The sequence below is a fragment of the Vanacampus margaritifer genome, chromosome 15 (assembly GCF_051991255.1).
Source record: "Vanacampus margaritifer isolate UIUO_Vmar chromosome 15, RoL_Vmar_1.0, whole genome shotgun sequence".
NCBI lineage: Eukaryota > Metazoa > Chordata > Actinopteri > Syngnathiformes > Syngnathidae > Vanacampus > Vanacampus margaritifer.
This window is the reverse complement of record NC_135446.1, coordinates 4,898,782-4,914,488: the sequence shown is the minus strand read 5'-3', so window position 1 is coordinate 4,914,488 and position 15,707 is coordinate 4,898,782. Positions and strand designations below refer to the sequence as shown.

Here is a 15,707-nt window from a genome sequence, read left to right as displayed (position 1 = left end):
CAAACTGTTAGCAGTCTTCATAAATCAAAAAGGGAGCAGGGTCAGGAGAAAGATGATGACAGCAAACTAATGTGCGTGTGCGTGTGTGCGCATGTGTGTAAGTGTGTGGGTTTGTGCGTGCGTGTGTTGATCATCTGTTATGTGTTTAGTATTATTTGTACAAGTTTATTAGCGCAGGCGGCTGTGTGTGCACTTTTGTTTGCATAGTTGTGTTTGTTCCAAGGTTGCTGATGAACAACTGAAAGTCGTGTTACAATTAGGTCTGAACAATTAAACAAATTCAAATTGACATCAGAGTGTAGAAGAATGTAAGGCTGCATTTTTGTTTTGTTTAGCTGTCATAATGAACACCCAAAACACTGAAAAACAAAATGTTAAGTTAACAACTCAAACTGAAGTAGATAAATAACTGCCTTTCATATTAATTCATTGTTCATTTGCCTTAATTTTAGCATAACGCTAACCTAAAAGATCATAATAAATGTGACATTGTTTATTGTGATACAGATTAATGTATTGCTTGTTTTATAATAAAAAAAAATGCATGTGAAAAAGAGCTTGAAAAAATAATTGCATATTCAATTGCAATTTCAATTTTGAGGTAGAACAAAAAAATTGCCAACAATAAAACTTACCGATAGTAACTTCCATGTGATTGGTCGGACTTGTCGTGGGATTCCAGACCAGCTGAGTTTCCGAAGCTCTTCTGTAAAATAAAAAAGCCTCGAGTCTTTTTCTGAAAAAAATATATAACTCAATATGAAGCTATGATAGCACGACCTTCACAAAATCATTAGTGGGTCATCAACTTAAACAGTCAAATCAGTCAATGAAAGAAAACAGCCAGTCATGTTCTCTCACTATCTCGTTCCTTTTCATTAAATAATTATATTAATAATTACATTCCTTCAGGCAATGTAGGTGAGCTGGAGGGCTATCACATAAAATAAATCCAATGATGTGCAAATTGAACATTTATAGTGGTTTTAAAAAGAGTGCTTTCCTTAAGACAATGAAGAGCCCGAGAATGGCTTAATGCTCGCTACGACGCATTACATCAAGTCTATGGCGCTATCTCTGCGACACACACCTTGACAGCAATAAGTGATGGTCGCGTGGATGTAGGGAGCGCAGGCGGCAACAGAGAAAGTATGCTGCCTGGTGCTATCTCCAAACCTGGATCTAAAGCTATTCCAGCAACGGACGAGCTAATCTTGACGTTGCGAAAACACAAGCAGGAACTTCCCGTACATTTGTGCTATCTTCATCTATGTTAGTAATCGACATGAGAGTCTCAAGTGGCAGTAAATCATTCAGAGGCTCTCTTATAACCAGTTGGTCATTAACCAATCAGAAAGTTCATTACTGGATAGGAATGGATGGCTTTTGCACAAGTATTGTTACACCTGCAATCCAAGACTGTAGTGCAAGGGTCCTCAAACTTTTTCGGTTAGGGAACCACTACAGGGATTTGTTTCCAAGGGCATTCCATTCTACCCTTGAAATAAAATTATTAATATAATCAGCATTTGTTTCAGTTTTTCAGAAAAAATGAGGTAGCGATTATTTAAAAAAGATGACGGTACACAGGTATACAGTCAAATTTTGTAAATGATATGACTGCAAATTATTATAGTAAGCTACGGCTCACAGGAACCCCGGACCCCTGTTTGAGAACCGCTGCTTTAGAGCAAATAAAGCTGACATCCTTTTCTAAAGCAAAAATGTACCAGTGTAGCTAATAAACAAAGCAAATACTTTCAAGACTTGCATTCAAAGCAGAGGCAGAGAATTGATAAGGCCTTCACACAGAGTGAATGGTATTGATTAGTGCTGCCAAATGACTGTGCCTGGCTTGTTCTTCAAGGCAAACGCAATGAAGTCAGAGAAAGATAGCGGGATAGGAAATAGAAATCAGCTCAACAGCAATGGGTTGGCTCCATTGGCAAAATTGAGTGAAACGCATTATAGCTTGTTTGGCCGATGGAAGCGAAGTGGCCATTTATTCGTGATAATTAGGGCCCGAGAAGCTACCGCTACAAAAATTAATCACTAGCGCCCCCTAGAAACTTTTAACGAAGATCTACGAAAAAAAATTCTTCAATCTTGAGTTTTCTAAATACTATATGATGGGGGCGGGGCATCATATTTTGTCCTTCATATTTCCTTCGCTATGAAAGACAAAATACGTATTAACTCTCCGGTACATGCTCCAAAAAAATCCCTAACTTCACTTGTATGTTTATAGTCACGACCTGATGGTATCTCTAGGACAATAGTCAGTTATAAATATAGCGCAACCTAGCCCTTTTTTACCACAAAAATTACGACACCTAAGGTATTTTGTCCCAAATTTGGATACTCTTTGTAAGTGTGATAAGTGTCATTTATGAATATTTTTTACTTTCCACCTATCAAAATGTTCAGTGACATCAGAACAATCCATACATATGTACTTTTATTTATTTATTTATGATGACCTCTATGGACAATAAAGGCAATATTGTACTAAGAGTAAAACTAAAAGCTTTACACACTCATCACACCTGGCAAAAAAAAATCCATATATAAAGGTTTATTATGCCATTTTCAACCAAATTTTGCTTCCAATGTGCCACTACCCTAACGTGCCAGTACCCCAACGTGCCAGTACCCCAACGTGCCAGTACCCCAACCTGCAAGTACCCCAAAGTGGCCCGGGCTGCGAGGGCCCTTTATAGCTGCCTGCAGCTCTAGTTCCACTTGCATATTCCACTTAAAAAAAATTCTCATTTACCTTCCCCGACGCAGTTTAAATTATGTGGAAATTCAATAGTGGTCTAGTGCAGTGCAGGGCTTTGGGATGATGGGGTGGCTGCAACTACAGTAAGTGGAGAGTATAACAGATATTGAGAATATGGAGCACTAATGGAGGTTTTCCATGGATTTTGATCCCAAGACTCTTTCTCTTCGGGTGGGGGAAGATAACGGGAACTTATATTGTGCGGTCCATCATATTGATAAAGAAACAAGCTTGGCCCCCACCCACCCAATCCGGCAAGGTCCCTGAGGTATGTTTGTTGCTGAATGAAAAATCACACATGTACGACTTATTTGAAATCACAAGCATGAGAAGAGTTCGGTTTGAGACCAAAAAAATGCATAACCAAATCAGTGGCTTCCCGTTATGAGAATTTGGAATAAAGAATCTTTGACTCCGGCTCACAAATGTGTGTTTTGAATGCATCATTAGTCTGCCGCCAATGACATCTGCCTTTATGTGGAAGGGGGACAGCCACAGGGAAGTTATGTACCGTTTTCGCCCAAGCCGAAGTCATTAAGGGTGAAATCGTTATCCTACAAGCAGTTCTGCATTCATTATTCTTTTAAAAGCTAGTCAAGGATGTCCCCTTGTCTTGGCGTGCACCCTTTGAACCTTCATTTGCACTGTCATACAACGAAATTAGTCCATGAATCTTGTGGACTCGGGCTTAATTAAACTATGTTATATTTCTCACACCTGGCATTAATCTCACCAAAGGAGGAGGGTGGAGTTGGTTAATGGTACATCCTGATGCTACGGTGATCGCACCAAGAGTATGCCCTGTCTTGGATGATGGGAGAATTTGAGCGTGAACGGGAAGCAGGTGAAATAAACATGAATATTTACTTGGCAGTGGATGCCCATTAAGAGCCATGCATCATGCGCGGGAAAATTGCAAACACAGCCTCTCCGCCAACAAAATCGCTATCCTGACAAACACTCTCCAATGGGGTGTTGGATCAATGCTGAATCCAAATCACAGTGAGCCCAGTCAACTTATAAACCCACACTGTGATGTTGTGAAAGTTTATATGAGAGACAGATGAGACAGCATCCACATGAGATCATTTGCAATCTAATATACATATTAGGAAAATCATTTCAATATGCAGCACTCATCTGGTCGCCTGCTCGACAGAAATTATTTGAAAAGAGTACAATTCCATTTCCCAGTAGGCAGAGACGTACAGGACATACAGGCTAAATTGCAGATGTCGTTTTATAAGCGCCAGGCTAACTCATCTCTCCAACCACACGTCCGACTCTCTGAGGGCGACTCTTGTGCATTATGAATGAGACAGCCCTGGCTACCGCTGGAATACATTAAAGACATTTCATGCCATTTTGAAAATGAATCTGTTGTCGTGGGTGAAAAGTTTTTGCAACTGTCCTGGAGGCGGCGGTTGGGACTAGCTGCCCTTGTCGGCTTAGATGAGCAAAGTTAACAATGTAATGCGGCGGACAAAGTTTGTCAGTCCACATCCCGCTTTTTTCTACACGTCCTAATTTGTGTCGGAATGCAAAAACTCCACTAATTGCAATTTTGAAGGCGCCTTGTTAAGCGGTCTCTACAGAAATAAATGCAGGGGCAGCAAACGCATACTTTACAGGCAATTTAGCCTGCAGACAATCATTTCAAAGTATACATTAGCAAGTGGGGGAGGACGTCAAAGACGAATGTCCCTGGTGGGACCGATAAAACATCACATTATTGTATACACGCATTTGAATTAGTGTGATCAGGATGGTGGATGTTTATCCTGCCGGCAGGCACGCACCCTCGAGGCTTGGTCAACTCGGTGCATAAAAAAGAAAAAAGAAAAGGTAAAATATAGCGTATGTACCAACCCGTTTGACTGGTCTCCATTGACTGGCGCACTTTTTCTTGCTCTATTGCGTTAAAATGTGGACCACAAGGGGGTGATTAGGACACCATGTTCCTTCTGTTGAACACCAACAACAGCTGCTCCGGTACGGAAACCTCGGAGGCACCATAACTGCACACTGATGCCCGCATCATTCAAAGAAGCAGGGAAAATATATCGTAAAAAGTCAAATTTGTGTGTCATTAAAACGCCTCGACACGCAAAATGATTACAGCTTCGGAAGAAGGGGTGGGAGGGAGGTTACATAGACAAGTACACACGATGGAGGCTTTTTGCTTTTGTTGACAGCGGCTCCAGTAAGGAAAACGAGGTTGGGACACACAATTAAAAGGCATCTCAAGTGTACTTACATGAGAGCGAAAGGAAAGTGTTCTATTAGCTTCTCCTGTCCAGATGAGTCATTTACATACACACATACACTGTGGTCCCCTGCTATGCTATCCTACCCTTCACCCACCTGCTACTTAATTTGTTGCGAAAATCTATCTAACAGTCTCAATACACTTTTATTTTTTAAATACAAAAAGAACAAAATATTGTCACACAGTTAAATGTGCTGCTAATTGATATCTAATTATTATTCATTTTTAAATGTTTAGGGACCAAAAAACTTATTCAATTTTTTCCCCCACTAATTGGCCAATTAATCGTTTTTTATTTTTGCCAAACATCAGAATCAGCCTATCAGGTCCAACTCTCTATATCTCTGATATTTACCTATTGCAAGCGGGTCTGGGATGCACTGTATCTCCCACAATGAAGGGAGGTGAGTGTATGTTTTAGGTACTTCCTAAAAGGGAATGACCTGAACGTGGACTCAGAACCCTTTCAGCAGCAGTGGTTATCCTTCCAGCCTAAACTTGCAAGGGAAGGTGATTGCATGTTCACTAAGATTGCATCTCTTCCACGTCAACTCGTCCTGTCAGTCCGCGTACTAGCCTGCCTGTGCGCACGCTTGTGTGACTGGTGCAAAAACAACACGCGTCGGTCCAGTCAGAAGAGTGGACGTCAGCGAGGACGTAAGAAGAGCTGTCAGTCAACTCTGGCTGAGCAGGAAGTTTGACGGCTGCAGGAGGTGAGGTGGTTGGCGGGCCGGAGCCATGCACTATTCAGGCATCATTCAGATGGAGCGGGATCATTGAGGCAAAGCAAGGTTCTGGCACACTAGTGTGAGTATTGCACACACCTGTTTAAAAAAAATCTAGAATAGAAAACCACATACCTTAAAAAGTAAGCATGAAAAAAAGTATTTTTCCTTATTTTAAATGAGTGTGTTTATATGCTATTGTGGACATGAATCTCAAGCTTAAGGTCTTCCAAATCTTTGGATAGCAGAGCTTTGCCAGATTGCTTTTAAAAAGCCAGAAGGTTAGCTAGGGCAAAACCTCTCACCCAAAAAGTTTGGCGTACTGAAAGTTTTTTTTGTTGTTTTGTTTTTACTGCTCACTGCCTTGTATGATCACACAAGTCTAGTTTGATGTCTGTCATCTACAGGAAAACCTCAGAACGTCACATCTTACGAGATGGGGGCGCTGTTATTCAGCTTTAAATATTTGACTGGGACCAAACCTACAGCAAGCAAATTTGACTGACTTGAAATTTGTCACACAGGTCCAGCTTGAACATTTGGACAGTTAAATGTCATCTACAAAAAAAAAAGTCAAGCAAATTGGTGGCATCCTTAAAACCAAAAATCCTTAGCCAGGACCAAACCCCTCACCAAATAAGTTTGACTTTAAATTTCTCACAATGGGATATAATAATAAGCATTTGTGCTGTTATATACAATTGCAATATGATCCAATGGTGTCATCTGAAGCACCTCTTGAAAAAGAAAAGTAGGTGAATGTCATCCATTGTTCCTTTGTGCCATTTGACACTATTCTGAGAGGTCAAAAAAACAACGCTAATAGAAGTGACATCTTTATCATGCAGTGTATTAAAAAAATTAAGATTGCAATCCTATAAACCTTCAATACAGCGAGATTCTTGGACGATCTAACTCATCTAAAAATGACGCCGCACCGCCGCCAGGGAGCAGAAGGCTCGTAAACTAACAAGACTCTTGTTAAAAGACCCCTCCAACCCGATTATACCTGCTCAGGCAACCTGATTGATAGCACAGATGGCGGGAAGGGGACATTGGCCATACAAGAAGCAAACAATTGTGCATGAAGGAGTGCGTTAGCCTTGTTTTTAGTTGCAACATCCCAATATATGACGATGAGGTTTATTGAAAATGTCCCTTTATAAATTCTGTGATGTTCACTTCACACTACAATTATATTGTGTGTGGCAGCTGAAGAGTAAAACACGTAATGAATAATATGCTGAGTGAAATCAGGAGCTAATGAACAACCGGCGTGCAAATATGAGTACAAGCCAGAGACCCGCTCACAAAATGTGGCAGGTTCTCTGACAATGAAAAAGCCTGATCAAATTACGCAATTCATGAGTGAGAACCATTAAACAACAATACATGCAGAATTACAACCACAGTCAAACAACCAATGTGCTGATTGCAGTGACTGTGGATTAAACATAACCTAATAATTTGATATAAAAAAAAAGATTGAATAATTCATTTAAATTAAGATCAAATTGTTTAACAAGCCCTTGTAATATATTTATTTGCTATTTATTTGGCAATTGGCATAATAATATTCCATGCATATGAAGGCGTGTCTATGAGGGCTGAACAATTTAGAAAAATAATCTAATTGTGATTTTTTTTTCTTCAATATTGCAATTGTGATTTAATATGTGATTTTTTTTTTCAAGGTCCTCCTACATCTATTTTTTTTTTTTTAGCAATAAATGAATCAGTTTTACCATAAACAATAACACATTTATTATATATATATATATAAATATATTCGCTGTCCTGTGAGAAACACTTATGGCCATTTTTTTATTCAGTTTCACCCCCTAAATGTAAAAATGTGAAAAAATTACAAAAATGGACATTAGTGTTTTTTCACAGGACAGCGACGATATATTGGTTTTCTAGTTTAGATTTAGCCTAAAATAAAGGCCAGTGAATCATAAATTAATATAAAAGACAGTTGATTTGTTGCAACTAGAATTTTTTATTTATTTGACACTGACTTGGATTTAAGGGTTCACTACGACAAAAAAAAAAAATTGTGTGGCTTTATCACTTCCAAGTTTCATAAAACAGTACATTTCTTAAGCACTCAACCCACCAAGCCAAATACAAATAAATAAAATAAATTAAAAAAAATTAAACCTTACCGATTTTTGTGTGTGTGTTTTTAAATGTATTTAAATTTGATCAATTCTTCAGCCAAACTATGAATGGTATGTGAAATTGTTGGAGAAATAGAGGCAAAATCATCTCTGTAATTTCCTTTTGCATGCAGTCCATTAAGCTTTCCTCTTTCTTTAATCAAATTGATGCATGGAAGTAGAACGCTGCATTCAGGCTTGTGCACTTTTTACAGTGCCAGACGCGACTAAAAAGACAAAGGCGAGCATCATCAGCACCGCATTAAACAGAGTTACATCACCATATTGGCATGGAAGCCATGTTGATGCTGTGACTGCATCATGCAGCAGAAGCAAAGACGAGAGCTGGTCTTTTAGCCAGTGTCACTGCAGTAAAGCTTCCAATCACAATGTGAGAAAAGAAAAGAGAAGAAAAGCGCCGCAGCACCCCCAACAGAGTGTAGGCACACACCGGCAGCCAGCAAAGAATGAAGAAAAGGTTCACGTTGACTTTTTTTTCTTTAATTGATACGTGGCACTTTCTCCACCGATGTACGTTCTTGTATGCCATTAGGGGTGATTGTGCGTGGGAGCTTCCTACTGTAATGACCGCAGCAGAGAGCAGAGAAAAACACAAAACAAACGAGAAGAGGACCTGATGCAAACGGACACAGAAAAGTTAAGATAAGTTGAGAATGGAGGGATGAGGATGACCATCACCATGGCAACAGCAGCATTTTTGCCATCCAGCAAAAACTGCCTTCAACTCTGAAAGAACCAAAAATTATAAACAAGTTTTCTGTACAACACAACTAAATTATCTGAGTAAACTCAGCTGTCAGTCACAACACTTTGACACAAATGACGCTCTAATTTTGAAACTCAAAATTGCACCGCTTTAGTTGGCACACTGAACTTAACCATCGCCACTTGGCAACAGATTCCCTAATGACTGCCACATTCACACTAAAACCACTTTGCTAACAAAGGTGATGGCAAATCATAACATGACAGTTAACAGTACTAACTAACTAACACAGCCCAGAATTTTTTACTAGCACGGATTCACTGACTGTATAGTGTTCAATTACAGTGAGACCGATCAGTCTGGGTTGCCCCCCTCCAGTTTCCTGCGCTTCAGTGCACACGCCGCTGTGGCCCGTATCACACGGCAGACAGGCCCGCCTCAGGACATCGGGAATAATTAGCCGCAACCCACCTGACATCAATCAGCCCACTTCTGCTAACGTGCAGGTCATCACCCTCCACATGACCTTACATGCTAAGCAGACTGCTGTCACCAATGAAGAGAGCGAAGAGAGGGAGGGGAAAAGGACAGAGTGTTATGAATGTATGAGGCAGATAGAATTAATGTCAAACTAGTGGTTTTACAATATATGAAATTATTTGAGGCATGAAGACCACAACTATGCTTAAGTGTGTTGATGGTATAATATTTTAGAGGGACACAAACCCGAATGTGCGCCTCCAAAGACAGGCAACCCTGACACGCCAGGGAGCATGTCCTCAGGAAAAGAAAAAAAAAGTGCCGTCTGCGATTAATTGCACAATTCAAGAGGGGAAGCGGACCGATTGATCATCCTTGCCCACCTTTAAGCTCAAGGACAGTTGGCTGAGTTGCTCTTTCACATAAGGGGTGTCATCCTCCTCACTTTCAGTGTCAACTTATGTGTCTTTTAGTACATAGACAATGACCTCCCTTTAAAAGGTAGACTGCAGTCAAAAACACTTTATCATAGTATATGCTAAAACTGTCTGAATTACCTGACAGTAGAATTTATTTGATGTTTTTTGGGGTAAAATAATCCCTCTTATGCCTGTAAAAAAATATTTTTTATTATTACCTAATTTATTATGATGTGAACTAACTAACCAATCAGAGATTGTTGAGATGGAATACATGTCCAACTCATTTACTGATGTGCATATGTGCTCACAGAGGCACTTGGGGAAACAAACAGGATCTAGCAAAATAGACTACTAGTTTCTTGCATTGTACATTCCCCAAAAATATAAATAAATAAAAACTATCTAACTGGTAACATTTCATCTTTGACTATACTCCTTCTTGAATATTGTTGTCATGCTAGCAATGTAGCAGACTTGGGGTCCTGCTGCGGACGCATGTTAGTGAGTTTTTTTTACTTTTTTTTTTTGATGCAACAGGAAGGAAGGAGTGAAGTGAGGTTACATTCAACATACAAAGCACTTTAGTTTATTTCTCTTTTGAATATTATTACTTTATGTTGCATCCCAATGAGCTGTTTGTTATGGACACATTAGACGGCAGCATGGTAAGTAGGTCATGTTGTCAACTAAAAGGATCGATTTTACCTTCTTTTTTTGTCAGTTTTTTTTTTTTTTTTTGCTCTGCTCACCTCAAGATCACAGTTTTTCAACTTAGATTTAAACACTTTTTCTTTTAAACTCATTATAGTATCATCTTCCCAATAGTACTCATTCCCATGTATCCAATACACAGCCCCCCAAAAAATCCTCACTCCCTAACTTGCATGCAAGTGAATGAAGTTCACATTCTTGGACATGTAATCACAGTATAAAGCCTCAACTAAAAGTAGACTGACAATGATGCCTGGCAGGTCCTAATAGGGTCGGATGTCTTAAGACACTGGACCTGATGCTCGGGCTACACTCTGTGCACAGTTGACTAAGCAGTAAGCCAGTTTGGAGGGACCAGACAGAATAAGGCAGAGCTCCTGTTCAACACAATGACACAGTGATAACCTTGACGATATTGTACAGCCTCGCGTGGTCGTGTTGCAGTTGAGCTAAATCAGGACAAACAGCATTCTCACAAAAGAAAGGCGCCCGCGCTAATTAAACAATGTCATTTCTGCATTCAACTATTTCCGACACTTTGCATGTTAAGCATAAGCGTGTGACTCATTAGTTGCTAAGCGCTAATTCCCTTCATGCTCTCCTTTTTTCTCGAGTGCTCTCCAGGCGCCGCGCAGAAACCACTCAAGGCATGACACAAAGGACACGTGATGAAGGCAAAGAAGCTTTGAGCGGAGATTTTGCGAGTAGTTCAATAGTACTCCATTCTCACAATAGAAGAACGCTCGCTTTGCTTTGAGCAACAAGCAAACAAGATGATGTTAGTTTGTGACTTATGCTGCAATCGAGAATGGTCGGAAGTCAGATTTTTCCGAGTTCAAACCAGGAAGTGTGTCCGGGAACGCCCCCTTGAACTCGGAAATTTCACTTGCGAAGTCGGACTACAAGTGACGTCACTCAACAATGGCGACCCCTTTGGAAACACAAACCGTGAATGGTAAAACACAATTTACTCGAGTATAAAACTAGATAGCTTTCGTCATTCATAAATATTCTACATAACTTGACGTAAGACAACGTACGTGACGAGTATGCCGCTATCTCCCTGCATGAAATTATACGGCGAACTACTGAACTGTATGGAATGCTTATGAAATAAGATAAAAATAATAAATGAAGCAAAATTGCGAGAAGGCAAGCTTGCTGGAGGTCAAAATGAGTTTTGAGGACCAAAATGAAAAACAATTTATCACTATACGCCATTTTGGTTGTTTACTTTCGCCTTGAACGCTTTCAGGTCGGAACTGGGAAAAAACAACTCGGATATATTAAACTTCCGACCATCCTCGAAAGCAGCATTACTACTACTAGCACCGCATCTTGTAAATTTGGTGAGTTTGGCAGGTAGTGAACACTTCTTAAGAAGTTTCAAGCCAGGTTCATGCTATTTATTCTCCCAGTGGAAGTTTACTGTAAAACTAATAAAACAACGAAATGTACAAATTGTGGATATAACCTAACCACTTAACTGCCTTATGAAAGTCTGCTAGCTTCATGCTAATCATGCTGCTCATAATGTGAGCTGCCATAGACAGGCTAAACAAACTAGCATCAATATTTCTGCTTAACCTTTAAACTTATAATTTAACAAAAACTGTGCAAAGACCTACTTACTCACAGGAATATGTTGCTCATGTTCTGCGAAAACAACTAATAAAGTTTTTTTTCATTTGTCATCAATCTTTGCATATTATATGTAAGCAGTGGTGCAGTGGTCCCTGGAGAAGACCTTTCAAGGTCCACAGAAAATTATGTGTTTGGACTATGGAAACACACATACTACCAAATGAAAGATTGGACTCTCATCTTTCATCAGAAAAAAAGTTTGTTTCTACCTTATTCCGTTTTTGAGTAATCAACAATAGAAAATGGTTAGTTTCACCTCTGTTTTGAAACAAACGTCTTTTAACGTCTTTGGCACTCCTCCATAGGATTTTACTAAACGTTATTTAACGTTTTTGGCAGTCAAAGAGTTAAAATAAGAATGGTATTGGCACTGTTACCGATACCTGGTATCGGGAGTCACCCTTCATAGTCAGGATGATACCACCTCTGCCTCATTTTGAGCCAGGAAAAACCCTGGAACAGAAATGTAAAATAAAGAAAGTGAAAACAAGAATTGTGACTGACACACCTGAGAAGATGGAGCTGGGGAAAATAAAAAGGCTGAAAAGAAAATGAAAAATGATGAAAAAAAGAAAAGGCCTCTGAAACCTGCAAATGAAAGTTTTGTATTGAATTTGTCTTCCTGTTATATAGCATTAGCATTTGTGAGGTTAAAATTATCTTTTTTACTTCAGTTATCAATGGCACAATTTGCCCCACTAAATTCTGACTAATGGCACAACCTACCCCACACTGGGGGCAAGTTGTGCCACAAAACCACTTTTTTTTTTAAGCTATATTTCTCCAACAGTTTATTGAAGATCCAAAGTGATTGCGCCCAGGGATGCACAACATCCCAAACTATATGAACATATTTTAGTTAGAGGCATTCCTGTAATTCCCTTACGTAAAAGACACTTTAAGAAAAAATTGGCATTACTTTACCCCGCTGTCCCCTATATGTAATTAAAAAAAAAATTACAATATATATTGAACAATGAACAAAAACAATGAAAAACAGTCTGGTTAGAATTAAGTATTCTTTTGTGCTGAATCCTAAACGATTTGTCCCCATTCTTGTGTTTTAAAGAATTTACCAATACTAAAAATCAAGTAGATAAGTAAGCCTAGTTACAATAAAACTAGAGAATTAGAGTGTAAACGGCAGTGTCCACCCCCGTGATCGAATCCACATCACAATCAAGTATCCCGTGTATTCACTTCACCTGAGCTAAATTTCTGGGTCACAATTGTGGCTTTGGGTAGGATTTGAAGGATTGTTTTCCTCGACATGGCACGCCCTACTCTGCCTCCAATTGGCTCATCAGTCCCCATGCCAAAAGTTAGCCAATCTAATCAGCATAAGCAGGGGGTATCAGCCAATTAGAGGCAGAGGAGGGTAGGCCATGGCTGAACGGTGTACATCAGGGGGGATTTAGAAGTGGGTATACTCAATGCTGACTGAAAAAGAAGTGGGTATACTCTGGACTACACCACTGTATGTAAGTTTGAATGGCAAATCAGAAGGAGCAAAAAATAAATGTAAAAAATAAAGTTGCAATGACTGATTAATTCTTTATATTACATTGTACGGAAACATGTATACAGCACATGACGAGAGGGAATTTTTTTCAAATTAAAAGTAATTACCGGTACATTAGAAAAAAAATATTTTTTTGCCTGGAGCAAATTAATGGCAGTGGCATCCCTTTCAATAGAGAAAGTAGATTTTAGATAGTGTGGTCACAGAACTAATCAAACTCAAAAGTCAAGGTGCCACTGTATTCAGTATTTAAGGATTTGCATTTTACTTGTATATAACTTGTGGTGTAACAAGTGCACTGGACTGATGGGAAGCCGGTCATGAGGGTAACATAGCCAGGAGACAAGAAGTCTCTTGAGTTGGCTCGACAACAGTCAGACGCATATTGTTTGTTCGCAACAAAGCCCCGTTTATTTGTTCTCGTAGGTGCTGGTGTTTTTGGTCTCATCCTAATCTGCTCCTCCAGATGGTTGTGTGACTGCCCCAACCACCCTACCCCCCACCACCTTGTCCCCCGCATCATTAAAAGTGCGGCACAGCTGGCAGAGCAAGTGAGCGGGAAAAACTACAGCTGAGAGCGGGTGCAAAGGAACGGAAATTTGTGACCACAAAAGTCAAAACATGACAACTATTTAAAAAATAAAAAAAAAACATCGGAAGTAAAGTCTCACTGTCTCTTACCAAGATCTGTATTGGGGCCAGCCAACAACTGCTTGAACTTATCCAGACGTGACGCCTCCCTCTCCGTCATGGCCGGAGTGCCTGATGTGTTCTGGTCGGCCATGCGTGCCACGAGTGGGATGACCGGCCGGTGGGGCAGCGAGCGCTGTCTGTAGAGGGCTGCGTGCTCACCTGCTGCTTCTGCCACAAGAGGAAAATAAAGAGGATCAAGAGGTTACAGAAAAACACACAAGCTATTGTATTTCGCCTGATGGATGAAAAGTCACAGTGCAAACAAGCGATGCGTGTGTGAATGAGAGAGAAAAAAAACTGATGCACAAAACCATGAACATTCAGGGCTTAGTACTATTGGTTCACAGAAGAACTTATTTCAAGCCTGGACCCATAGTAGGGATCCAACTGAAATTTTTAAATCACAGGTACATATGAAATTCTAAATTATATCATACGATAATTGTCCCTCAAGTCACTGAATTGGTTCAGTAGTTTTGGTACTCTTCACAATATGAAAGGACCTGCAGCTTCACAAAAAGAGGACGACAGAACGGTTATTGCACTGATTCTATTAATAGTTTACATACAGTATCGAAGCAGTGCACAAGTATATCATGAATGAATGCAACTTGATAGTATATGAATGAAAGGTTCCTTTTGAGGGGGCCATTTCAAGCTGGCTCGTTAGATGGGTTTTTAATCAAAAGAATGACCCATTTTACATTAGAGGAACGCGCCAAAGGCAAGATTGTGTACTACATTGCAGCATGCCATCCAAACCTCCATTTTGAAAGCGATGTGACCATTTTCCTTTTCATGTTGTTTTGCTCCAAGCATGTTGCCTGGTGAAAATGACTGTAATTAGTGTTAGTGGCAGGTTTTTTTCTTTCTTGGCTTCTTTCTTTTTTCTTTTTTTTTCTCCCCAATGAGTTGCAGCAAGAAGTGCGTGATTCAAGTGTGAAGCCACCACGGCAGCAGGGAGAAACATTAATTCGGTCTGCCGGAGCCCACGTGTTCCAGATGCGCTCCAAAAGACTCAACTCACATGTAGACACAGATACAACTGGTGAGTTGTGATTGTGCCATAGAGTAACCTCAAACAGGGATACAAAGACAGAAAGACGTGCTGAGTGACATCAATAGGCTCAATTCAGTGACACCGTTAAACATAAACACAGCGTACTGTTTACCCACATGCTGAGCGCATCCGCCATTCATTTATTCAGGTTTGCATCTCTAATGTGAGTTTTTGCATCATTCTCCCTGAAGGTGTCAAATAACTTGTCTTACATATGCGCATATCCGTGCGATCTGACGGCGCATGCAAGCCCGAACTGCGTCGTCTCCAAGGAGATGAGAAGACGCGCCGGAGGGCAGCGGGCTGTTTATGTAATCATAACACTGCAATGAAAGTGATGGCAGCCGGCCCAACAGACTGCCAAATTCTACATGTTACATACCATCATAACTTTCTTTCAATTGCACTTTTGTAACAAGTTGTAGTGCTGTGTACAAATATGGAAACCTCATTGACTCTGTCCTCCATGCGTTATTAGAAATATAAAAATTTGCTTTTTTTCCCCCTGTC

At 40.0% G+C, this 15,707-nt stretch overlaps 1 protein-coding gene across 2 annotated transcripts in view; it reads right to left on the bottom strand.

Annotated features, from left to right (window-relative positions):
- Nucleotides 1-15,707, bottom strand: part of tbc1d22a (TBC1 domain family, member 22a) — a 90,334-nt gene that overhangs the window by 69,107 nt on the left and 5,520 nt on the right. For both annotated transcript variants that reach the window (XM_077545173.1, XM_077545172.1), the window contains exons 5-6: nt 14,126-14,305; nt 636-706 (exon numbers count right to left, since the gene is read on the bottom strand). In XM_077545173.1, the coding sequence (XP_077401299.1) occupies nt 636-706; nt 14,126-14,305 (251 nt within the window). The remainder of the gene's footprint in view (nt 1-635; nt 707-14,125; nt 14,306-15,707) is intronic.